Source organism: Erithacus rubecula (assembly GCF_903797595.1).
Source record: "Erithacus rubecula genome assembly, chromosome: 3".
Taxonomy (NCBI): Eukaryota; Metazoa; Chordata; class Aves; order Passeriformes; family Muscicapidae; genus Erithacus; species Erithacus rubecula.
Window position 1 is genome coordinate 39,401,075 of NC_136689.1, and position 25,211 is coordinate 39,426,285.

General features: G+C 38.4%; 1 protein-coding gene across 4 annotated transcripts in view; it reads left to right on the top strand.

The window, feature by feature from the left end:
- The window catches only part of RBMS3 (RNA binding motif single stranded interacting protein 3), a gene marked incomplete at its 3' end in the record, with an annotated part of 438,647 nt that overhangs the window by 280,274 nt on the left and 133,162 nt on the right, over window positions 1–25,211 (top strand). For all 4 annotated transcript variants that reach the window (XM_079301446.1, XM_079301447.1, XM_079301448.1 and 1 more), the window contains exons 5-6: window positions 4,602–4,759; window positions 15,273–15,352. In XM_079301446.1, coding sequence (XP_079157572.1) covers window positions 4,602–4,759; window positions 15,273–15,352 — 238 coding nt within the window. The remainder of the gene's footprint in view (window positions 1–4,601; window positions 4,760–15,272; window positions 15,353–25,211) is intronic.

The window sequence follows — 25,211 nt, forward strand, 5'->3', positions numbered from 1 at the left end:
GCTGAACTGCAGAGCCTTGCAGCAGGGTGCCTGCTCTGCTGACCACTGGAGCTGGTCTGAGCTCATGGAAAACACGGGTTTGACCTACTGTTAGTTTGCAGTACCCACAATTTTAAACCTTCCAGTTTTAAATTTGGATTTTATTTTTCCAAATTGGAATTAAAAACAAATTTAACCTTCACAATTTTAAGGTGTGGTTTTGATCACTTTGATAGTTTACATCCAGCCAGAATGGCTCAACTGCAATATATGCATGCAGCTCAAGCTCCTGAGTGCAAGGACAGGTGTGCTTTGGGGAGACTGTTCAACAGGTGTGTCACTCTCCCACAGTGCAGAGCCAGCATGGTGTCTCTTGTGTGGTCCAGAGGGGAACATTGCTTCACTGAAAGGGTGACAAAGGATTGGGATAGGCTGCTCAGGGAGGTGATAGAATCACTGGAAGTTTTTAAGAAACATGTAAATGTGGTGCTTAGAGACATGGTTTAGTGGTGTACCTGGCAGTGTTAGGTTAATGGCTGGACTTGATCTTGGAGGTCTCTTCCAGCCTTAGTGATTCTAGGGTTCTATGAAATGGCTAGCAAAGCCCAGGCTGTGCTTGGCTGTGGCCCCACCATGCTGGCTCCAAGTCTCCAGCTCTGGGGCATCCAAGTCATGGTGCTGTTGGAGTTGTTTGTGGTGACTGTGTGGCTTTCTGCCACACACCCTTTGGATTCTTGCCCACCTACTAGGGGCATAGGAGGAAAATGCAGTTCTGAAGTGACCTTCAGTATCAAACAAAAGGCTCAGCTGTCTCATTGATGACTGGTCAGTCAGTACATTTTGGGACTGGAGACAACAATACATGGGATTTTCGTGGCCCATGATGGGAAGTAGCATTTTATTAATGTCTAGTGAAAAGTCTTAGAATTAAATGAACCACAGGGAACTGATCCAGACACTAGCATTGCCATCAGTCCTGCAACCCGGGAGCTGTTCCTTCACTGAAGGCAGAAACGAGCTGTCAACTGTTAGGATTATGAAAGCAAGTAGTTCATTGAGTGTTCGGACTTATGGTCTGGTTAGGCTTATCTTGTCAACGAATAGGAACATTTTGAACAGCAGGACACTTACCTTGACAGTGAAAAGCTCAGCAGTGGCACTGGGATGGGGAAAGAGAATATCTCCCACAGGACTTTGGCAATCTGGGAGAGGGCTTTGGGCAAAATGGGAGGCATTGTCAGCACCTCCACGCTTGACCTGAGAGACTCTCTGCACAACTGGAAAAGATCACAAGCACCTCAGTGCCAGAGGCTGGGAGTGGGACTAGCCTGAGAAACAGGGTCTCATGAGAATAGGTGTCAGTGGGGTCTGGCTGCACTATGACAGGGCAGCTGGGCTCCACACACACCCTGTAAAGGCCTGCTCAGCTCCCAGCTGCTTTACTGTGAAGGCAATTTCATCGTGCTTCAGTCAGTGTGATATATGGCTTCTGTAGGGTGAATATTTCTCTGTAAGGGGAAAGGGGTATTTCTCTAAATGTTGTATTTGTATAGGAAAGGAAAAATAATGTAGAATTTTTTCCATTTCTTAGAAAACACTGTTGTATTAGTGGAGGTAGCATGAGTGGCCTCATCTGTCTTCTCCTCTGTTTGCAGGATTTATTTATCAGTTGATAAAAGATAGGCTTTGGCAAACCCTGTGAGGGAGTGACTATGGTTCTGCTAGTCTTTCATTCATCCTCAGAGTGCAGCAACTTTCCACAGATATTTAAAAACAACGACATTTAATCTCTAGGCACAGTTACAGGCTTATGTGTTCCTGGTTTAGAAGTGAGACACATTGGCAACACTTCCTATTTATTTTGTTTGTCCCAGCTTGAACACTGAGTAGTCAGAGGAAGAGTTCTCATTTTAATGTGCTGCGGGACTGAGTTGCTTCAATGAAAGCAGAGGCTGTCGTGAAGTTACTGATGCATAACTCCACTTTTCCACATTAGTCTGGTCTTTGGCTACAGGGATTTCATCAGCATATTTTTTTCTAAATATTAGCAAGAGATGTTAGTCCTTGAGCATTGATTGGTGGATTAATCAAAGCCCTTAAACCAATCAATAGGTAGAGGTTTGCATAATAATGGAATTATTTCTGAAGAACTGTGCCAGTTGGAATTGCAAAACTTTCTGCTTCGATTTGCTTTTAAATGCCTTTGCTTTACCTGCCTCAATTGCTCATCCTTTCAAAGTACATAGTAACAATGAAGATGCTTCCAAATTCCTACATCTTTCATTTTTTTTTTGTGTGGCTTCAGGGAATGGAGGGTGGATAAGGAGGGAAGTACCAATCAGTAAAACTTAAATAGTTTGCATACAGAAAAGGTGAAAATATGAAAAAAAAAACAAGAGAGAGAGAGAAAGAAAAAAAAAAAAAAAATTCCATTCTTGTCTTCTTGTTTTTTCCCAAAGCCAAAAGTGTTATCTGAAGCTTATATTCCTTTCTTTTCTTGTCTACCTTCCTTCAAACAGTTTGCATGATTTTCCTTCCATTGTTGGTACGGTAGCAGTTCTGACCCCTCACTGGCATCTTTTGTTACTGGAGAGGAACTAGCTTTTGGATGTGTATAAATTTAAATTGATGTGAGGGGAAGGAGATGACGGCAGGGAAAGATAAGTGGAAAGGGAGAGAAGGTTTTTCTAGATTTGAGGTTTGTAACTTCGGTTGAATTTGCAGTAATTCAGTGTTTATGTGTGTGGTGTTCCTCTCCTCCTCTTCTGCCCCTTACGATAAGGCATGGAAATAACTGAGTGTATTTTTATAGACAGCAGCTTGAAAACATGCCTATTTGGCTAAGTTATTTATGTTTTGTACAACACTGAAGATTATTCATTGTCACTTCAATGTGTTGTTTTCTTGGGGTAGTGAGTCTGGAGTATGCAAGCTAGAGCACAGTGGTCATTAGCCAGTGCAAACCCCCTAAGAGAAGCATCTCATAGCCCTGGGATCAGAATCCACATTAAACAGTGCAACAGTGTTACTTGCCTCCTGAGTCTGGACCATTTACAGTTTTTGTCTCATCCAAATGGAAAAAATTTCCCTTGAGGCTGGGGTAAAAGAAATTAAACTTTTCTTCAGCTTCTGATTCTGGTATTTACTTACATTAGATTTGCCTCAGTCATATCTTGTCCCTGCAAGATGGTGTTGTGAATCACAGCTTGAAGCAATTTCTCTTTCCAATATTGGGGGCCTTGAATGTAACAAGGCAGTGATGGAGCAGACCTCTTGGTTCTGTCTGTCTTCATACATCTTCTCAAAACAGAATGCATGATTGTGTTTGACAAGGCACATCCTCACTGATTTTAATGGAGTGTATTTGAAACTAGTTTAGTTGAACCAGGGCAGATGGCTCAGGACTGTGATAATTTTATAGCAGTGCATGGTTGCAGTGCTGCAGCAGGTTATTAATCTGATTTTAGGACAACTCAGCAAAAAACTGTATTGCTGTTGTCAAATCAATGTTGAATAAGTACAAATATTATCTGCCATTAAAATGTGCAATAAAAAGAATTAAAAACCTCTGTCTCAGAGAACTTTCTGAGAATGAGAGTCTGGATTACTGCACAGTATAATGATGGATTATTATTTTTTTGGTATATTTAACATTAGCTGAAATTATATAGCTGTGCCTGAATCACAGTCAGACTTGTACTGGCAGGTGATCAGATATTATGTAACAACTTGTATCAATAAAAATGGACAGAGCCATGAAAACTTTGCAAGGACATAACAAATTGATTTAATGAAATGAAACATGGTTGTCTGTAGAGAAGGGTTTTTTTTACTGCTTTAATACACTTATTTTACATATGGCATCTATATCTCTTTCACGTTTCTATGGCAGTAGTTCAGCAAGCAAGAATAGGAGTTGGAAGTGGTTACCAAAGTTAGCTAAAGACTAAAATAGAACAAGAAAGCTGCATTCAAATTTGTTCTTTCAATTATTCATGCTACAGGCTTTATTTTATAAGACTTTTTAAATTTAGTCTCAGAATACACATGTGACCTATCTCACCAGGACCATCGGTTGAACTGCAGAGCTCCCCTCCTGCACCCAGCCAGTTAGATCGTATTATATAAAGAAAGATATTTTGATGGGAGAAAGGAAAGGGAAAAGATGACTATGAAAGTGTTCTGTTTTCAACCAACCTTTTCAGATGAACAGCCTGAATGGGAAATGTTCAGGCTGGAAAGCACATCTGCTTAAAATATAGTTGAATTTTGTTCTTTTTATGTAACATTAGCATATGTGTTGAAAATTATGTTTTCTTTCACAATCTCTTTGCTAAATTTAGACACAAATCCAGAACACTTGTGCATGAGTGTGATTTTCTGTAAATGAATAGTGCCACTGAGTTTAATGAGAGCAATCACGCACAGAATTAAGCACATGCATGAGAGTTTGCAGGAATTTGGCAAATATGTTGCTGTCATGACAAGATTACCCAGCTTTTTTTCTAATGCAAATATCAATTCTTGGCTTGGTCCTATTTTGAGTAGCCCTTATTGTATAAGCCACAAGCTATTCTATTGTGTTAAGCCTTACTGAGGATATTTCTCTTGTTTTGTCATAGCAACAAGAGCAAGATCCCACAAATCTATACATCTCAAATTTGCCCGTGTCCATGGATGAGCAGGAACTGGAGAATATGCTGAAACCCTTTGGACATGTCATTTCCACCAGGATATTAAGAGATGCGAATGGAGTCAGCAGAGGAGTCGGCTTTGCCAGGTGAAACCTTTGCTCTTACTTTGATTCATGCACATTTTTTTACCTTTGATCCTTTGCAAATGCTGTCTGTTCTGTAACTCTGAAGTCTTACAGCTATGGAAGATGCGGAGCGATACCTTTATCAGATTGTACCCATTCTTTCCACCAAGAAATGCCAGTGCAGAAAGATGTTAATTTAATTGTTCTGAAAACCGGTTTATTCCATGTAGGTATATATAAATAAAAAAAATGGCTAGAAATAGTGAGCTGTCTGTTCAGGATCAAGCTCAGGAAATAATACAAAAAACACATACTTGGTAAAAAGACCAAGGTCTTTGCTTAGGAGGTCCTGGGTTGAACCTATTGCAGTAGGAGTCCTGTAAGAAATCTGGACAGAGACTAAATAGTCTTTAAGGTCCCTTTGAACCCAAACCATTCTATGAAACTTTAAATATTTGACAAAGATTTTGCAACAGGAGAAAGAAAGCTTAGCAGCTGGAAGAGCAAAGGGTAGGAACTGTAACTGAAGAAACGTGTCTTCCTTGAAAGCTGCAGCTTCCTTGATCTGCAGCTATGAAACAAGCTTAAGAAGAAATGTTTGCATAGAACAAGTCCTGATGGAGTAGTCAGACATTTTGGATAGAATGGGCAACATATTATTACCATGTACTCTGTTGTTAGTACAGATATACAAGGCTCCATGTTTACTCTCAGGGAATATTTGCATATATTCTCTTCAGCTTGAAACATTCTCAAATCAAATAGTTTTCTTTTCAAAAGCCAAGAAATAGAGTGCTATATATAGAAAGGTATTAAAAAAACAAATAAGAAGAGAAATTTGCAATTCTGCTGTGAATCAGTCTTCTGCTTCAAAAGAAATGGGGAAAAAAATCCCAGATCATTGTTTCTACAGAATATTCATAACACTGTGCTTTGTAGAGGAGGCAAAATGACTTCTTCTCTTGCAAATTTCTATGAAAGCCAGCATATCTTAGTATATCATGGCACTTCTGTTAGTGTCATAATACCACTGAGTGAAAGGAGGTACTGTGTGATAAAAAGTTAATTTTCAAGAAAAGTGATGTAGTGTTACCTCTGCCCTTGATGTGAAAGGTGATCAGCACAAAAAAAATTTAAGATTATGTTGTCTGAATTCAAATGGAAAAAGGCAAAACATTTATCCTGAAAGATGGCACACTGTTCCTTGTGCATTCTTACAGATAATAACATGGATTTTTCTAGTTCACTAAATATAGATTAGTCTAAGTCATGGATGAACTCGCATTTTTGAAAATTTATTTTGAGAAAATGTATTTAATTATGGAACATAATTCAGAAACCCTTTAATGATCTAACTTGTAGGTTGTGTAATTCACTGTGCAAACTACAGTGGGGTAAAGCCTTCACTCCACAAAGTCTACAGCAGATCTTCCATTGATTTGAGTGAGGCTAAAGTTAATCCAGAAATTTAGAACCATAGCTGAATGCTGACTCCTGTCTTTACAGAATTACCAGTACAGTATTTAACTACATGACCAACTGACTTTCATTTTGTAAAGAAATGCTGTCTGGTATCTTTTTCCTGTATTCAAAAACCAAAGAGGTTTAGCTTTGTTGTAGTCATGAAGGTTTCATTCTAGTGTACCTTTGGCAATGAGCACATGTTGAGTGGGTACCAGTGCAGTGTAGGTAGGGGATCTAAGCTGGATTCCAGTCTAAAATAGATTTAGAAGTTAAATCAGCACCCCAGTTCAGGATCCTGACTATTCTGATCTGGGAACTTTTTATGGCAGTATATCTTGCCTACCTGTGGACTGTACCATGATGCTTAGCATAGCTCTAAACAGAGCCACAGAAGCACCAGAGAAAAGTTAAATTTGCATATGCTGAAATGATGCAGCATCCAACAATTTTGAAATGTGGTGTCTCAAAGTATTAATTACGTTTTATATGATGATTAAAAGTCACTTTCTGAGTCTGCCCAATCATGGAACTAGTCAATTCTCAAAATAAGTCTATTCATTCAAAAAGCAATCAAAAGTACAGGCTGAAGGTAGGCAGCTATTGTCAGATTTTTCTTCTAAATGGATATGATTAGCAGTTTTATAGGACTGCAGGTGCCTACTTAATCATTTATAATCTGGAGAACTTCAAATGTTCTTGGATCAAAATTATCTTAGTTATGTCTAGTGACATTAACAACCTCCCTTAGAGTATGTGCATTCAAAACTAGCTCAGAGTGAAAGTTAAACCATGAAACAATTTCCTCTCCTTTTTATCCTTCAAAAGTAACTGAACAGATTTTCCTGAATCTTTCCAGAGCGTTTCACTGTGGCCTGAGCCAAGTGTGCCTGGGTACACCCCAGGGGAGATGTTGGGGAGGAGAGTTACTAGCAAGGGGCCAGAGAAGGGAAACTTTAGACTTTGACTGTGGCTTCATAAAAGCCAATCCATGCTATAAACTCTGCACATCTGCCTCTGGCCCATGCCTTTTACTTCAAGGCCACACTACCTGCCTTCAGACTCTTTGTGGAATTCCACAAGGCTCACACTGCCACGGTCTCTTGGCAGGGATGTTTCTGTTTGACACCAGCCAGCAGAATCTGAGACTAAACACAGCCTATTCTAGAGCAGAGAGAGAAATTAGAAGCAAAGGAGGGGGCAGAAATGTTTACTAGAAGTAGGATATTGGAAAAAAGGAGGCACGTCCTTGGATGTGAAGCTTTGAGTTCAATCTGTTATAAGATTGCCTGTTAAAAGAGGGAATGACACCATGATGCCCTTGCACAGAATTCATCACAACATTTAAATTTGTAGATGTTTCTCATTCTTCAGAGCTTAGAACAAAATCATGGTCCTTCACCCTTATAAAAAAATCAGCAAGGTGAAAGAGAACAAAACAACAAAAAAATTGGAAAGAAATCCACAGAAACTGGATTTGAAAACTTATTTCAAGATATAATTTTAAAGTTGATATCTTAGGAGTTTGGCAAACAACATTAGTAGTGTTGTTAATGATGTGAGTGAAAAGCACATCAGAGATAGTAAGAAGGTCTTCAGGGAGGCTGGAATTACTGGATAGGGGAAGGTGTTGAGAGCATGGGGGAAATATTTATCGTCATGCTGAAGAACTGTTGCCACTTATAAAGAGGTAACAGTATATGCTGGAAGACCTGGCTTTCCACAGGCCCACAAAGGATGAGTTTCAGATGTTAAGGTGAGAGAAGATAAAGAAATTACAAAATCACAGTGGTGGCAAAGCAGTGGTGCAGTTTTGCTAAATAAAAGGAGAATATTTAGAGAGGGATTTGGAGGATCAGTGATGTTGCTACTTTGGAGACAGAAGTGTCAGTAGCACCAGGGATAAAAAAACATTCAGGCAGTTTAGGAATGCATTGTTGAAGAGGAAAGTGCTTTGTTTTTCCTTAATCAGGGGCTTAATTGAAGGTGGTTGAAAAGGTGCTATAATTTAGCTTGAATAAATCCATCATCTGGAATGGTAGTAGAGGCTTAGATATTATAAGGATCATTCCTGCTTTCAGTCAGAAGAATGATTTGTCACATTCTGCATCTTACCCAGGAAAAGGCTTTATAATTGAATATCTTGGGTGAAACTGCAAATCCCAAACATGCTCCAAGACTTTGTGTGTATCTGTAAAATATTCCAATGCCTGGGTGATACATTTTCCATTGAAAGGCCTCCCTGGGAAGGACTCAAAGCAATGCTGCAGAGTGGGTGGAGATATCTGTGTGGGGATGTATCTCTGAGACCCTCACATTTCCATCTGCTCTTGCAACTAGAAAAATTTTGATGGGCTTTGTATATCCCTAAGAAAATTGACAGGCATGAAGCCACATTTTCAGAGAGAAGCAAACTCCAGGGAAGGACAGATGGATCAGGATCCCTAGACAAATATCAGCAGGACTCCATAAGATGAAATTGAATATGCAGCTCTGAAAGGTGATGAGGGAGGAAAGCTAGAAAGTTGGGAGCCATCAGATAATTTGGCTGAGCTATTTGCATAATCCAAGCCTGAGGTACCACGAGTTTAATTGAAGAACTCCTTGGGCTTTGGAAAAGGGAGCAAGGACATATTGGTATATACCTTGGAGAGGGACTTAACTAGTAGCACTGAATCAATGAAATAAAAATTGCTTTTTATAACCCCACAATAAAATACCATTCAAGTATTATTTAAGTATCTTCCCTAAAGAGATAGTAGTATTAATAATACCATACACAGGTTTGTCACACTCAGCTGAACAGCAGAACAAGCATTTTATAGCTCCTTTTAAATGATAAAGTGCGAAGAAAGAGTTAGAAACCACTAACTTTTTTATTTTGTTTGCTGTCTTGTAGCTTAAAACGACCTTGCAAGATTCCTCCCACAAGCGACATTTTACAACAAAGTCATAAGCTTCTGAAAACAGAAATTTATGATGGAAATGCTGACAGTCAGACAGTCAAGTATTGCACTGCTGGCGGGCACCAGTATAATACTTAACCTGAGACTGTGAAGACAGTAGCATAAATCAGCCTAGGTCTAGGTGGAAATGACTGTGGGCTCATACTATTCTTTTCCAGTAACATGAGAAAATTTGTACAGCACAAATGGCCATAAAAGAATGTTGTGGTGCTGTTCCCAGCAAATGACCAAAGCCAAGAGAATCTCAATTAGCTGTCACCTCAGAGCAAAGGTACACAGGGAGATGCTTCCATCCCTTGTGGCCTAGCTGTGACGTGTGTAGTGAGGCATTTAAACACCCTGCTGTTGGGAGTTTGAGCTTCATCCTCATCTTTTCCTACCTTATTCTTCTGGAAAAGCTCTAATGGGTTGCTTTTCTTCACCTGCCTATCTTTTTTTACTAAACTTATCTCCTGCTTATCTGCATTTTACGTATCTTAAATTTAGTCTTTGGAAACAATATTCTACTAGGCAACTGAAAGGGAGCAACAAAAAGTAGGAAACGAGATTTTGGGCCATCACAGGATCATTATTCTATTTATAGAAGCTTTGCATGGATTTCAGTATAAGTGGTTATGCTCCAGTTTCCACTGAAGTAAAATGAGAGAGATGACCCTTCAATTTCGATGTGTTTTTTTTTTTTTTTTTTCTTTAAAGGAAGCTATGGATCTTTCAGAGGCTTTCAGGATAACATATGTTAATGAAGTTATTTCTTCTGATCCAAAGAGGTTTCTCTATAGAGAGCACTGTAAATAAAAATACTGTAATGCAGATACTTGGTCAGCTCACCTTGGCATAACAGATGATGCTGCAAGATATAGAATGAGCCACATCTTGAGAGGAAAAGAGTGTTTTCTGTAGATTTTTTTTTTTTTTTTTTTTTTTTTTTAATCTGAGAAAGTAAACAACCTCCTGTTGTTCAAGCAGACAGCTGAAGAATATACAGGCAAGACATGTTGGGAAAAGATATAATTTGTGAGCAATGAGGAGAACTTGTCAAAATAAATGTCTTTGTAGGCTGTGAGTGGCAAATGGAAAAGCTTTTTTCCCAACATAAAATGGATTCAAACCAAAAAGCACAAACATCTTGAAGCAATTTCTTACCAGCTGAAAAGCTGGGGAGATAAGATACCTAAATCTGTTATGGGGAGGAAGGAATCACAGGTTGCAGCCACATCAGGCTGGAATTAAATTAGCAAAATAAATTTTAAAAATTAGTGAATGTGTTTCCGTGGAAGGATGGAAACATAGGAAACTTCATGCTCATAAAAGCCATCTTGTAGCTTTAGAATATTGAGACTTGAATATCATTCCCCTCACATCTTTTATATCATGGGCAGTTGAAATACTATCCATTACCTAATATTGAGATAATGCCTGTGTCTTACTAAAATAAGACTTTCAGAAATTATTTGAAGACATCAACCAGAAAAAGAGGATCACCTCTTTTCTATCTTGTGTTTGCAAGTGGGCCATCTTCCTTGCATTTAAATGTTTCTTCCTAATTTCTCTTTTGAATTTGTCTGGTTCTTATCACAACTTTCTCAGGCAGAGTAAAGAAGTCCTTACTCCCTAGTTTATTCTCCCCACAAATTTATGCAGTGCTATCAGACTGCCCCTCTAGTCATCTTCTTGATATGCTAAAGAAATTCAGTTCTCTGGTGTGTATTATGACTATGGTCTCCATTCTCTGGGTTCCCCTCACTGTATTACTATCCCTCACTGTGTTACTTCCTAGCTGCTTCTTTGGTATATACCAAAGCTATCTTTGCAATATGCATTAAATAGTTAGGAAACATTGTTCTCAAAGTTTTATTCTTCCCACTCTGGTAAATGTAAACAATATTCATATGTTGATCATAACATAAATGTGGTAGCAATAATTTCAAATTTAAATATTTACTCTATATATATATAAAAATATATATAGTCTTGATTCTCATTTACGTTACTGTTGTTAAGCAAAGTGACTATAGAATATATGTAAACCAAACCCACACTTTTCCACTAAGTGGTAATTACATAGTACTGAATATTTCTCAGCTAATAATTATGTAATCACCATGGTACTCCTTATATAAAAAATGTATTAAGTTGTTTCTTGACACTTCATCATTCTTTATAATAAGCATGTATAAGAGCTTTAGGCAGAGGATTAATAATCCTCTCCTCTCCTCTCCTCTCCTCTCCTCTCCTCTCCTCTCCTCTCCTCCTCCTCTCCTCTCCTCTCCTCTCCTCTCCTCTCCTCTCCTCTCCTCTCCTCCTCCTCCTCCTCTCCTCCCTCTCCTCTCCTCTCCTCTCCTCTCCTCTCCTCCTCCTCTCCTCTCCTCTCCCTCTCCTCTCCTCATCCTCTCCTCTCCTCTCCCCTCTCCTCTCCTCTCCTCTCCTCTCCTCTCCTCTCCTCTCCTCTCCTCTCCTCTCCTCTCCTCTCCTCTCCTCTCCTCTCCTCTCCTCTCCTCTCCTCTCCTCTCCTCTCCCTCTCCTCTCCTCTCCTCTCCTCTCCTCTCCTCTCCTCTCCTCTCCTCTCCTCTCCTCTCACTCTCCTCTCCTCTCCTCTCCTCTCCTCTCCTCTCCTCTCCTCTCCTCTCCTCTCCTCTCCTCTCCTCTCCTCTCCTCTCCTCTCCTCTCCTCTCCTCTCCTCTCCTCTCCTCTCCTCTCCTCCTCTCTCTCCTCTCCTCTCCTCTCCTCTCCTCTCCTCTCCTCTCCTCTCCTCTCCTCTCCTCTCCCCTCCCCTCCGTTCCTCTCCTCTCCCCTCCGTTCCCCTCCCCCTTCCCTTCCCCTCCCCTTCCCCAGTAAATATTCCCTATTGCTTCTAACACATAATGACTATCTTGATGCCATTGTGGTCTGTAGATAGATATATAATATAAATTTTATATTATAAAATAAATTATGGTATTATTATTTTTATTATTAATATTACAAAGTTTTAAAATTATATAAGGTAAATATTTAGTTTAAAAATATATCTAGAAAAAATCATAAAAACATTCTTCATATTTTAAAAAAATTGCTTCTTTTCAAATTGGACAGAATATAGACAGTCTCATTACTTATTTTGTATTTGGGAACCCTACAACTTTGTTTCCAGAACTGGGAGATATATAGACACAGGTAAAAATAAATTATCATGTTTTTATTAGTTCCTTTGGGTTTATGTCATTATCTGTACCTTATAAAAATTATAAAAGCCAATGACTTTTTTCCTGCAGTACCTTAGCTTATTCAAAATAATATTCAAATACATTATAGTTACCTCCAAATTTCATTTAAACATGAATTATTATCTTAGATCCTTTTAGGATCAACACCAAAAATATGTAGTTGAAAGGAATTTGAAAGTGATACTTCATACATGAATCAGAACCAAATTTCTATTACCATGGAAAGCTGTTTTTCATCCCTTTCCAGCAAGAGTGGTGAATATCTATATCTTTCAGTAGAAAATTGTGAAGCATCTAGTATCTTTATCTTTTATGCAGAATATTATATTTTGTCATATTTTTCTTCTATCAGTTATGAAAGGAATGCCAGTCTTAAAAAATGTATTTAAGTGTGTTCTTCTCCCAAGTTTACCTGTGCTCCACTGGCATTCTTTTACAGAGAACCTTTCAACATGTAACCATTCCATTAGTGATATTTTTATTAAATACCAGTCTCAAGCAACATTTTGAAAAATTGTTAGCTCATATTTAGAAGAATAATGCAAAGCATAGTAGAGGAGTGCTGCAGCTTTCTGAAGGAAGAGTAGGAGGACTTTATTAATATGGACCTAAAGAAAGTGTATTTTTGGGGCCTCTGCCCAGATACTGCTTGTCTTTATGGATGAAACAAGAAGAGGAGTAATGTGTGAATCCATGTGTGTGGATTGGTTCAACTCATGTGTAGGTGCCTGCCGTAGGCATTGACACCTAAGTTGTTGATGTTGGTCAGAATTTTGACCAAACTAAAACCAGAGTCTTGTTGTGGCAAGAATCAGAACAATTTTACTAATATATCTGGTGGCTCTGTACCCCTAATTTTTCCCAGTCAGTGAGCTAATAATCCTGAAGAATTCAATTTGAAAGGGGTATTGTGGGCAATTGTAAGTCATGTTTTGGTGGCCCTGGGGTGGACACTTCCCTGATTAGTGGGTGGCTGCTGGCCAGCCCCTGCCCAGCTGGGGCAGCTCCAGAGGCAGAAGCTGCAGAAAGCACACGAGGGCTCAGGTGGGGTGGGCACAGGATGGATGCAGTTGTTACTCAGCAACACATCTGAGGGGAACATGTATAGAGGGCTTTGTCCATTGTGCAGCCTTTTCAGGCTGAGTCGGTAATGCCAGTGTTGGTTTCAAGCGAAGCGTGTGCCAGATTACAGATAGCCAGCAATGGCATTTGAGAGCCATTAATTGTGAAACTTGAGAGGAAAATGTGCACATTCTTTTTCAGAGTGCTATTCGAATTATGGGCTTTTTATCCCAGAACACTGTGGGTTTCACTTTTATTCTCTTCCCACATAAAACCCATGAAGTGCACTGAGTCTCTTTCATTTGGCAGCTTATATATTGCATTCTTTGCAGGGATTGCTTTGGCTTGTTAAAATGTACCCCATGTATTAAAATGAAATTGTCACTGCTGTGTGGTGCAACATAACATGGTTTGACACCAAGTGCCTGCAGCTACAGAAAACAGACTTTTATTGCATTTATTCTTTCAGAGACAAGAGTCTCTAAAGGCTCAGCGCAGACATTCGCTTAGTTAAATCTGAATGAAGCCAAAGTGAACAATCTAAGTCGCTGTCTTTGTGCTTGGAGAAAGAGCCCAGCCCACATGATACACAGTGATACAGCCTGGAAGGGGAAAGTTTTAATAACTTCACCTGAAACAATTGCACAATAGACTGTCTTCCTCAAACAATTAAATGGGCAAGCAGGATTTTTTAGGGTTTGTTTGTTTGTTTTTTGATGTTGTGGTGTGGTCCTTTGGACTCTGACAGAATTGTATCCTGGGAGACAAACTGCTGCTGTGTGTGAACCACTCCTTGCCCAAACTGTGTGACAGGAAGGGTAGTAGATAAATTCATTTTAAAATGATCTAGACTGGTGAGAAGTAGGCAATATATATGTCAGCAGAGTTATTTTGTGGAGAATACCTGGAGGTACATACTGGTGTATTGAAGGAGCATTGAACATGAGTTTTGAACACAACTTTTCTAGGAAATTACTCACTTTCCATTTCTCTCTTTCCTCTTTTCAAAGTTTCTAAACACCCTCTATTAGCAAAGTTAACTCTTTTCCTGGACTTATATGCAATTCTTTAGAGGATCTGAAACAGTGGTGAGTTCCCAGATGTGGTATAGCCATGGTTTGGGATTTGACTAGTAACTTTGTCTTCCTTGCAATTCTTTAAAAATACATGTACCAATTCACTGTTAATGCTTTAATGTCTCAACACTGAAAGTTATTTTTATCTCATAGAAGATGAATAGTAAGGCATTTCCCCTGCCAGTGTTACACATAAATTACTATCTTCACCCACAGTTCGGCTCTGTGTTGCAATAGTCATATATGCATTGTCTTTGGTTTTACTATAAGGTCTGTCTTTGCAGGTTGTTTCCTTAACATTGTAATCCTTAATAATTGTTGTTTAATCCTCCGTGTTCTTCTCCAAATCCTGCAATTCATTTCCTTAAGCCATTTGAAGTTATTTTTGATGCACAAGGAGTCTAGCAACGTGTCCATTGCTTTTCCAAGCAGCACATGAGAGCATAAAGAATGTCCTTGTTCAGGGTGATTCCCTGGAGCCAGGATGGGACTGTTCACTGACAGGGCTGTGGCTCAAACACAGCTGGGAGTGCAGCTGCAGGCAGGGAGAGTGGCAGGTCCTCCTTGGGAGCCACACTTTGTCCTAATGGGCTCAGCCAGTTTCTCTGCAGAAATCAGCAGCAACAGCTTTGAAGATTTCTCTTAGCATCTGTGTTTGTCCTTTTTTCTCCTTCTGCTTTTTGGTTTTTTGCTGACTGAGTGCTTCCATAACAGCCTAGTAATGTATATTGCCTCTACCCATATCCCACTCTCTTCTCTTTTCCAGAATGGAGTCTACAGAAAAATGTGAAGTAGTAATTCAACATTTTAATGGCAAATATCTGAAAACCCCACCCGGTCTACCAGGTAAGTCTAGCCATCATTGTGAAATCTAAAATTCACTGAAGAGTTTGGAATACAGACATACTGGAATTTATCTGGAGAGTGGCTTAAGTTACTACCTCTGATAGGAGGGTGTATAACTTCACTGGCTGAAGCCTATACTTTATGACCCATAGCAACTTTCTCTTACCCAGGTTTGTATGTTTTAAGCATTTATGCCTGACAAATTTAAGAATCAACTTTAAGAACGTATGAAATTCATGTTGTCTCACTGTGTTTTTTCCTTTTGGATGTTGGTGGTAGTTCTTGGTTTTTTGGGGGTTTATTTCTGTTTTTCCCCAGTTAGTATAGAGGCCACATAACTAAATGCCAATGCTTTTCTAACAAGCTAGGAATATCTTGTATAAAAATATAAACCTAGAAGCTTCATTATCAATTATAAAATATCCAAGTTGTAGAAGCTTTATATTAATCACAGTTACCACTTAAGTTGCTAGCTACTGTTACCAGTATTAACATGAGTAGCTGTTAATACTGAGGATATTTCAAATACTACATTATTTTATATCATTTTTTCCTGCCATAACTTAATGAAGTCCTGACACTTTCTCACAATGCAGTTAGAACACATTCACTGGTGTGTCTGTGCCACATTGAAAGCCAAGTTCCAGCTATTATTTTGCTTTGTAAATCTTTAGCTATCATCTGTGCATTCATCAGCTGTGCAAAGTTTAGTGATCAGTTGCTTGATACTTACTGCTTGGCAAAACCTCTCCAAGGCCACAAATTTGCAAGGATTTCTCCTCTGGGTTTTCTGAAGGGCTGCATTAAATGAGCAGGAAATAATTGTAAGAATTGTGTTCTAAGTTATCATCTCCACATTTTTTTCACCACTGGGTTTCTTTAAGCTATTTCCTTTTTTGGTTACTTTCATTAAATTTCTTCTTATTCATTGCCTGGTTCTTTATGCAGAAGATGTACTAAATACTCTAATTAAAAGAAAGCCATCTGCACAGCTACAGTGTACAGTAATTGAATGCTGCAATGTACATATAAATTTTAGTCAGATCACCTTCATGAAAGAATATGCATCTTTTAATACAAGCTGCAACACTCCATTTTAAGACTGATTTTTCAGAAGTAGTCACTGACAATTTTTCTCAGCACCAGCTAATGAATTACACTACCAGCTTTGTCAACTACGACAAACTTGGGCTGTGTGGAATGATGGGATGAGCAACATAGGCAGAGAACTTTAACCTTTGGCTTTCCTTTCTGTATGCACACTTTGAGTCCCAGCAGTAATCTGTTTAATATCATAGCAACACCCAATGGAAAGAGTGTGAATAGCAAGGAGTCAGTAAGACTGGATTTGTCAGTATAAGGCTGTGTGCTCCATGGTCACATTCCCAATTGTCTCAGAGAGGGCACATATTAGATCCAGTATTAAAGTAGAATATTCTTACAGACCCTGCTCGAGACAGAAAGCTGAGTGGTAGAGAATGAAAGCTATAAAATGAAAATAATTTGCTTTTCTTATTATTTTTTAAATTTTTGAATAGGAAATATTTAGATATTAAATATCAGGAATATGCTGGGTATTCAATATGAACAATGTCGGACATCAAAACATGAATCTTGATAAAATAGCATAATTATTTGCTTCTTGTTATCGCTTGTTTCAAGAGATACACTGAAATTAGATTTTAATGGCTATGACTTTTGATGCTTTCCTAAAGGACATGAATCAGCTCTTAGATTCTTGAAGAATAAAATATGTCCATGTGGAAAGACTGTCTCCTATGTTTCTCTCAGGATTGTTGTTGTCAGATGGAATTTAGTTGCAAGGATTATTTGGGAAGTGACTATATTAAGGGTTTTAATTTACCTGCATACTGTTCAGATGCAGATATAAAATAATGCACCTTGGGAGTGAGTCACTGAACCATTAACTGAACTCACTCAACTATGCATGAGGTATCTGTAAGATCCCATTATGTCCTTGAGTTTCGGGAGGCAGATTTTGTATCTCCAAACACAGGTAATTAGAACTTGTCATAAGGTATTTGGGCCACATAAAAGAGGCTGTTTGTGCCTTGTTATTAGAGTAGGGCACTCTTTAAATCCATAATTAAAAGATTTGTTGTATTCATTCCTCTTCTTCTTAAGAAGCTAGGACACAAACATGATCACCTTAGCAGTGGGGTTGATTCAAGGGATCATTTACATTTTATCCAGTTCAAAAAATTATTCACTCCTAGTTTCTTCTTGTTGTAGATTTCTATTAAGGCTTGTACTCAGTTTCTACATCTGTGCTATGAACCTGTATTAAATCCTCTCAGCAAAGATAGAAGTGTCTTGAATGAAGCAGGAAGCAAAATCAGGTCTCTTAATGTACTTGGAAAATCACAATTACAGTCTGAAAAGGATTCTCCCAGCACCTCAACAATTTGCACAGAAGGAGAATCATCTCTGGTTTATTGCTGTGACCTCTCTATGGATCTATATCCGTTAAAAAATGAAGAACCAGAGAATATTAGCAGAAATATGCAACACTATCTGTTATTGAACTCTGCTGCGCAAAGGCCTGGTCTTATTGAGAGGGAAAATGGATCAATCCTTTTAGGGTTAAATTACATTGATTTTGGATTGTCAGATGGGTTTGTTTCAGGTGTAGCAGTGAACTAAAAGGGGTCTTTGCATTTTTGTCCACATCTCATCCAAGCTCTAATGTTCTGGTTCAGGTTTGCCAGCTAATGGAAGGTTGCATCAGGCTCATCAGGAGGAAATCAGCCTGGCTGTTGGCCATGTGCTACTGGCCTGAGGCAGTGGGATTATGGACCAGACAAATCGTTCTGGCAGCTCTCCACCATCCATGCTGTCTTCCTCTGCTGGGTTTCCTAGATGTGATCCTGGTGATGTGTCCCCATACATTCTGTGGGATGTGTGTTCATGAGATTAGCATGTTTAGAGGCTCTGGCTTTCATGCCAGAATAAAGCATGGGCTATGACTTAGTTATACCTTCCCAAAGAATAATCTCAAACATTAATTTTGAATACAGAGCTCTTTTTTCCACTAGTTTTTTCTTGGCAAATGAGATGTAAATGCAGTTAGATTTTTTAAAATTTGGTTTTTGTTGTTGTCGGGTTTGGGGTTCTTTCATTGTTGTTGTCAGTCAGAAAGAAGTTACAAGAGAATAACTGCTGTGTACCTGCATGTTTGAGTCTAGCCAATAGTCACACATCTAAGTGGGCCCAGGCCAACAATGCAGCAGGAAGGAGGGTGCACAGGGCACTTTGGAGGCTCTGTACTTCTGAAAGCAACTTCAGTTCACTGTCTGTTGTTTCTTAAAAATTGTGGAACTGAGCACTTGGAGATCCAGATCTCTCTGTTTCAACCCAGTCACGATGTAAAGGTTATTTTCTGCCTCTTGAAACATCTTGATGGTCAGTTGTATAGTGTCCAGGTAAATTGAGCATCACTGTGTCTGTGTTAGTGAATCATTCTCATTAAGTAGTCTTTTCCATTCAACTAATGGCTTCATTCCATTCGAAAAGGAATTGCTCCACTCTCTTGCTTGCTCAACTAATAAGCATTTCATGATGTTCAGTCTTAGATTTACAGTACAAAATAATTGGTTCTTCCATAAATAATTAGCTAATATCCTTGCATTTCTTTCAGACTGAGAAAGCACAGTCATCTCCAGAAATCTGTAAAATCTCAATGCTTGGCAGATTCCATGTCAACTTCATAAATATTCTGAGTAGCTTTGAGTGATTATTTTTTTAGTGAGTTTTGTTTGTGAGAGGTTTTTTTGCTTTCCCTTTATTAGCACTGCTTTCCTGAAATAAATAGACCTACACAGCCTAGTGGATGTATTTTCACCCTATAGAGAATTCAGCCCCGTGTGAAACTAATGGTATAGGCCCTGTATAGCCACAAAGAAAGTCAGCAAATGAATCCTGTGTCACTCTACATCTCCACTGAGATGTGAAGTGCACAACTGATAATGAAGGTAGCTCTCTCTCAGTCTTTCTGTACTGCATCTATTATTGTTGGTGAATTGGAGACTTCATATGAAATCCTGCTAATTTATGACATTTTGAAATTACTGAGTTAAATTAAAGTTTCCTACCTCGTCTCTCAGTAACAAGTTGGCTTCTGTTTGGGTGGGCAAGTCTAGGGCATGATATTTACACAGTTTTTGTTCATGTCCTGGTATTCTTGGATGTTTTTAGATAACTTTTCTCTTTCTGAATTAATTCAAAAACGTAACAAGTTCTTACTTTTCCCTCTGCATTTTCACAGGAACATGCCTCAATTGTGATAATTATCCTCTGCTGATATGTCCATTATACTCCCTCACAGTATTTTCTGGTTGTTATAGTACTTCCTAAATTTCATTTGCTTTGTAGATACTTTGAGTTGTCAGAGGACATTGGGCCAGTTACTGTCGCAGAGAAAATTTAAAGCAAGTGAGACACATGGATGCTATATTAGACAGTCAAGAATCTTCCTTTTCTCATTGCTAATTGAATTATAGATACCTGACAAAAAGAAGAGGAAATTTTTATCCTTGTGTATGTTAAGAGCCCCACAAGTAACAAGTGACTGTGTCATTTTGATACTGGCTTTTACTAGAGTAAAATCTCTTAAATAGAAATAAATTATCTTCAGCAATACAGATGTATTTGCAAATACTTCATATCTTGCTTTGATCATTATTGGCCTTGCTTCTTTTTTTTTTCTTCTTGAAAGTGTTCCAAGCACTGCATTTTTATGGACTCATTTCACCAAAATCAATTGATATTTTCTGCCTCTGTGCTCAGTTTAAATATTTCTCTTAGGACATCTCTCAGGTTTTTCCACCACAGAGAGTAAATTCAGATAGTTAACTATTACTTCAGAGAAGCAGACTTAGAACTTGGAATACTCTATTTAGAGCAAAATGTTTTCTAGGATATTCTGCCTTAAATGGTGATGAGGGAGCAGTATTCCAGCTGAGGGTTAACTGTGTACTGGATATTAACAACATTTTCCACTGTTTTTCTCTTAGTATATGAACAAATGCTGTCTTGTTTGTCATTAGTGATGCTGTAAATTGTTTTTCTGAGTGAATGAACTTAAAATGTTTTGTTCAATAGCTTTTTAGACCCTGTCTCTTGGTGCTTTATTTTTTTTTTATTTAATTCTGTGTTCATTTACATAGGCAACACACAGAAGAACTCTTCCAAATATTTCTTCTTGGGGCATTTGTGTAGCCGTCTGTATATATGTGTATGTTTTTGACATTTTAAATTACATAAAACAGCAGCCAATACAATAAACCAGATATTGGTTTGTAGATATCTTAAAACATTTGTTGAATGCTAAAGGGAATTCAGAATAAAGTGAATTCTGCCAGATTTTCTACTGGTAATACTCAGTGAGACTGGTTCAAAAGGGGGTTATCTTTTGCATACTGTTATCCTCAAAAATTGTCTTTACTAAAAATCCCCAAATTTTCTCACTTGTATTCTCAGTTCCTTTTATGTATATGATATTAATATATGAATCTTTTATATTATCTACCTGAATTCTAAGAAAATTCTAAGAATTCAGTTTTATAACTACTTTCATTGTTATCTGCTGACTGCACTACGTAAATACTTCCTCATTTTATCAGAAAATATGAAAAGAACTTCGTAAAAAAAACAGTTTAACAGATTTTTTATTTATTTTTCTTGTTTCCAATTTCTGGCTGTAATTTTTTGATGGAATTGCTGTTTTTTTCACTTTCTGTGTTCCATAAATGCACAAAATCAGCCCATTTGTAGTAGAAATTTCTTTTACATCATGAACCCTCTGACTATTCTTTTAACTTCTGTTGGTTTCACCTTCTTTCAAAGCCTTCATCTTTGACAAACAGTTAAAATGTTTAAGTCCTGCTTGGGTCTTGGTGATGACCATGAGGCCTCTGTGACCCCTGTCCTGCTTTGGACCTTGTGTGCTTCCCAGGCTCTCAGCAATGTGCAGGTGCTGTCCCAAGCTCAGGTCTCTTTCACAAACAGTTCCATGCAGAATGTGCTCTGTGAAACTATTGCCTGGGTCGTGTTGGATGTTTGGAGGTGCCTGATTGTTGTGTACAGCTCTCAGAAGAATGTCCCTAGGGAAGTAGTTTCATTTTTCAGACATCACATAATGTTTAAGATCACACAGACTTTGCAGAAGATGGTCATAAAGATGGACTTTCTAACCAAGAAACTGCAGAATGGGTACTGAGTTATTGGCAAATATAAAACCTTCTGCTTTGAAAGCAGTTGCCTATTTAGATCTCGGTGATTTTGGTTTGTGGCTTGTGCAGGCTTCTATGATGTGGTCAAAAACTCATCACTGCTCCATGTCCTGCCCTCCCTTTTAGACTCACAGCTGTCCAACACCACCAGAACAGTTTTACCCTCCTTCCAGTACTTGGCCAAACATCATTTTTTGTTAATCCAATGTGTACCAACTCTTCAGTAATAGATTTCCAATAGCTTTTGACTTCACCTGAAATCATGTGTTTCTTGGACTTTCAAATTTTCCTCCCTTTCAAAGAAAGCCTTTTTTGTTTTGCTTCATGAAATTCTTAAGAATTTCAAATGTGAAGTGTTTCATTTTTTATCATTGAACAAGATGGGGTTCTCTGTCTTTAGCTCCCCTTTTTTTTTTTTCCTTCATATTTATTTAACCTTCAGTTGTCCTTACTATACTACTGCTTACAACTACTACATTGTTGTAGATGCTTCTTGGTTTCATAGCACATATTTTCATGTCATGATATAAAGATCCATTCCAATTTCCTAGGTTTCTTGGATATTAAAGACTATATACTTTAGATTCTTTAAAGGCAAGGGTTGTTTTTCTAAAAAGCAAAAAAGAAAAATTCCTATCTATTCAAGATTTTATCTCATTTCCATTTTAGTTCAAAGAATGCTCCCTTTGGTTAGGGGGATACAGAATTATTTTTTTACTTAGGAAACCCCAATATTTGGCACACACTAATTCCTTGGGGAAATGAGGGCTGAGCCAATTGGTATTTAAGATATTGAGAGATGTGTGTCAGTGCTAAGCCATATAATTTGAGCTCATGAGGAAAGCTGTATGAGAGAAGACAGAATTCTGACATCATCTGAAGTCTGCTTTTCCAGAAATACATAAAGTTATTGATGATAGGAACAGTCTCAAGGATCTGAAGTGCTACATATTTGTGTTTCAATTGATGTTGTACTGGTCTGCAAGTTCTTAGGAAAAGAACTGCATATCTTTGTATCTCAAAAAGCTATATGATGAAATACTGAGTTTTGTAATCTAGCTGTATAGTTAAGAAAATATTTTACAGGGTTGGAGTTTTTGTATTTGTAACTAGAGGTAACAAAAAATGTATAAGATCAGTTTGTTTGTGATATCACAGTAATTCAAGTCATGATGTATAAAATAGAATTACTACAGTTTGGACTGAAATCTTCCACTTGGTTTGTAAGAAGGAAAGTTAGAGAAAAATATGGAATATAAATGAGATAATATTATTCCTTTCTTTTTCTTCCTGCCACAGTTGTACCTGTCATATATTTCCTAAGATTTCTAAAAGTCCACAGCATAAACAGAACTGCATTCCTTTCTTGTTTATTAATATCTAGTGGCAATGAACTGTGCCACAGTTTAGCTATAATAATTCCAATATATACTTTTTTCTTTTAACTTAACAGCATTTTTTGCTGTTAAGACTATGTAGATTCTCTAATTCAGAAAATCCATTCCCTTTATGTGAAATGGTGACTATATTTGTTTAAGAACAAAAAAGTCCCTTCTGTATGCTACTGCTGCATAACCAGCAGAGCTGAGAGCATGTGCCCTGAATTTTGTCTTGCCTCATACATCAGCAGGAGAAGTGTGGACAAGTTTCTGGTCCAGGGACAGTGCTGTTCCTTGGATGCACTTGTAAAATCCAAGACAAGACAGACGAGCTGCGCAGGTGTTATGGCAGGCAAAATTTATGAGCCAGAAAGATTCACAGCTTGAATTTCAGATTGTTTAGGTCTAAAGGGCTGGCAATTTAAAACAGAGCAATGCAAATAAATACAAACATGCAGATCAGAGCATGAAACAATGTGGAACATTATAAAGTTATTTGTACATGATTCAGATTTCAGGGAGGAATTCTGCTTTTGCATCTGCTGTGACCAGCAGTGGCACAACCCCTCCTGTTTCTTCCTCTCCTGCATTACTTTATTAGTCCCTTCAGGACACTTTAAATGATGGAGTACATCTGCTTTGCAGACCCTACTGCTGCAGTATAGTGTTGTCACACCTGAGCCAACTAGTTTAAAAGTCATTTAAAAAGCCAGTTTGAGCAAGGCTGAGCACAGACTAACCACTTGAGTTCATAGTGTGTTATGCTCAATAATAATAACACCCAGCAAGTGGTTTGCATGATCTTATATTTTTTAACTGAGGAAAATTATTTCCTTTTCAGGCCTTTCATAGAACAATTTCTCCTCCCTCCCTCATACTTTTCCACTTGCTTATGCATTGAACAGTTTTAAATTCAAAGTGTAGAGATATTTATGTCAGAAGTTTCAATCTCCTTCACCTTTACCCTGTAAATTCCAACTACGCTGAACAAAGAAGTTTTATTGAAGCTTAACAGTGTGCAAATAGATATTTTTTGACACACTCCCTTGGGCATCTGTATTTCAACCAGAAGAGGAAGCCTCTGGGAATAGACTTCCCAGATGTCCCAATAAAATTGGAGTATTGAATTTTCACATGATTTGGAACACCACTGTACATCAACAAACATCCAGGAGAGGTACCTTGAAGTGCCCTTGGGTGGCAGACAGCCTCATGGAGGCTCTCAGCTGGCTTTGTCCCATCAGGGCTGGTACAGAGAGTTTTCTACAAAGACATTTTCACCAGCAGAGCATGTGGAAAAATTGGTATCTTGAAAGAAAGGATATGTATCTGAACTTCTGAGTACTTGTCTGAGGAGAAGTCATCCTGCAGGTGCTTGGTGTGTCCTTAAGCATTTTGGGAAAAATTTGGCGCTGATGCCTTTAAGGATGGACTTTGTAGTGAGAAAGGGATGCTACAGGAAAGGGAAGATGCATATCAGGGGGAAAATTACACAGGGTCTGTCCTCCCTTTGTAGTCTTTGCCTTTCTGCCATAATATCTCCTTCCCTCCATCCCTCCTTCCCTCCAAAAGTAAACCTGTCCCTGGCACCAGAGCAGCATTGAGGACTCTTCTGCAGCCTTTCCCCTGAGCCTGAAGTGACCTGAAGTGTCTGAAGTAGCATGTGAAGGTGTTTCCCTTTGAGATTCATCCTGACAAAGTAAGATGAGTGGTATCACAATAGCAGTTTCCATATGTTTTGTATACCAGAAGCCTCTCTCTCCCTTTTCCATGTTTTGAATACCAGGAGCCTCTTGCATGCTTGAAGTCTCTCTCCCACCCTTCTCCTCGAATGGTGCTGCAAAACAGAGAAAGGCAATTCAGTCTTGAAAGCACTGGGAAAGCAGGAGGCTAAGATTCTATTTGATTTTGTTATTTGTTTGTCACAGCAACAATGTCATTATGCTGGTCAGCAGTCCTTAGCAGTTGCAAAAGCCCCATTTCTCAGCCATTTCTCTGAGCCTTTATTGTTTGAATGGCAGCATTTGATCACAAGATCATAGAAAGGTCTTTCCCAGGTTCAATCACAGGAACTTGAAAGAAGGGCAAAGCAGCCTACATTTTACTTGGGCTGCCTCAGTGTCTATGATGTGTCTGCAATTTATCTTCTACAATGTGAGAGACATCAAGAGGGAGGGGAAAGGTGATGGATATCTGATTTTACATTTGTCCTTTTTGTTAAAGCTCATT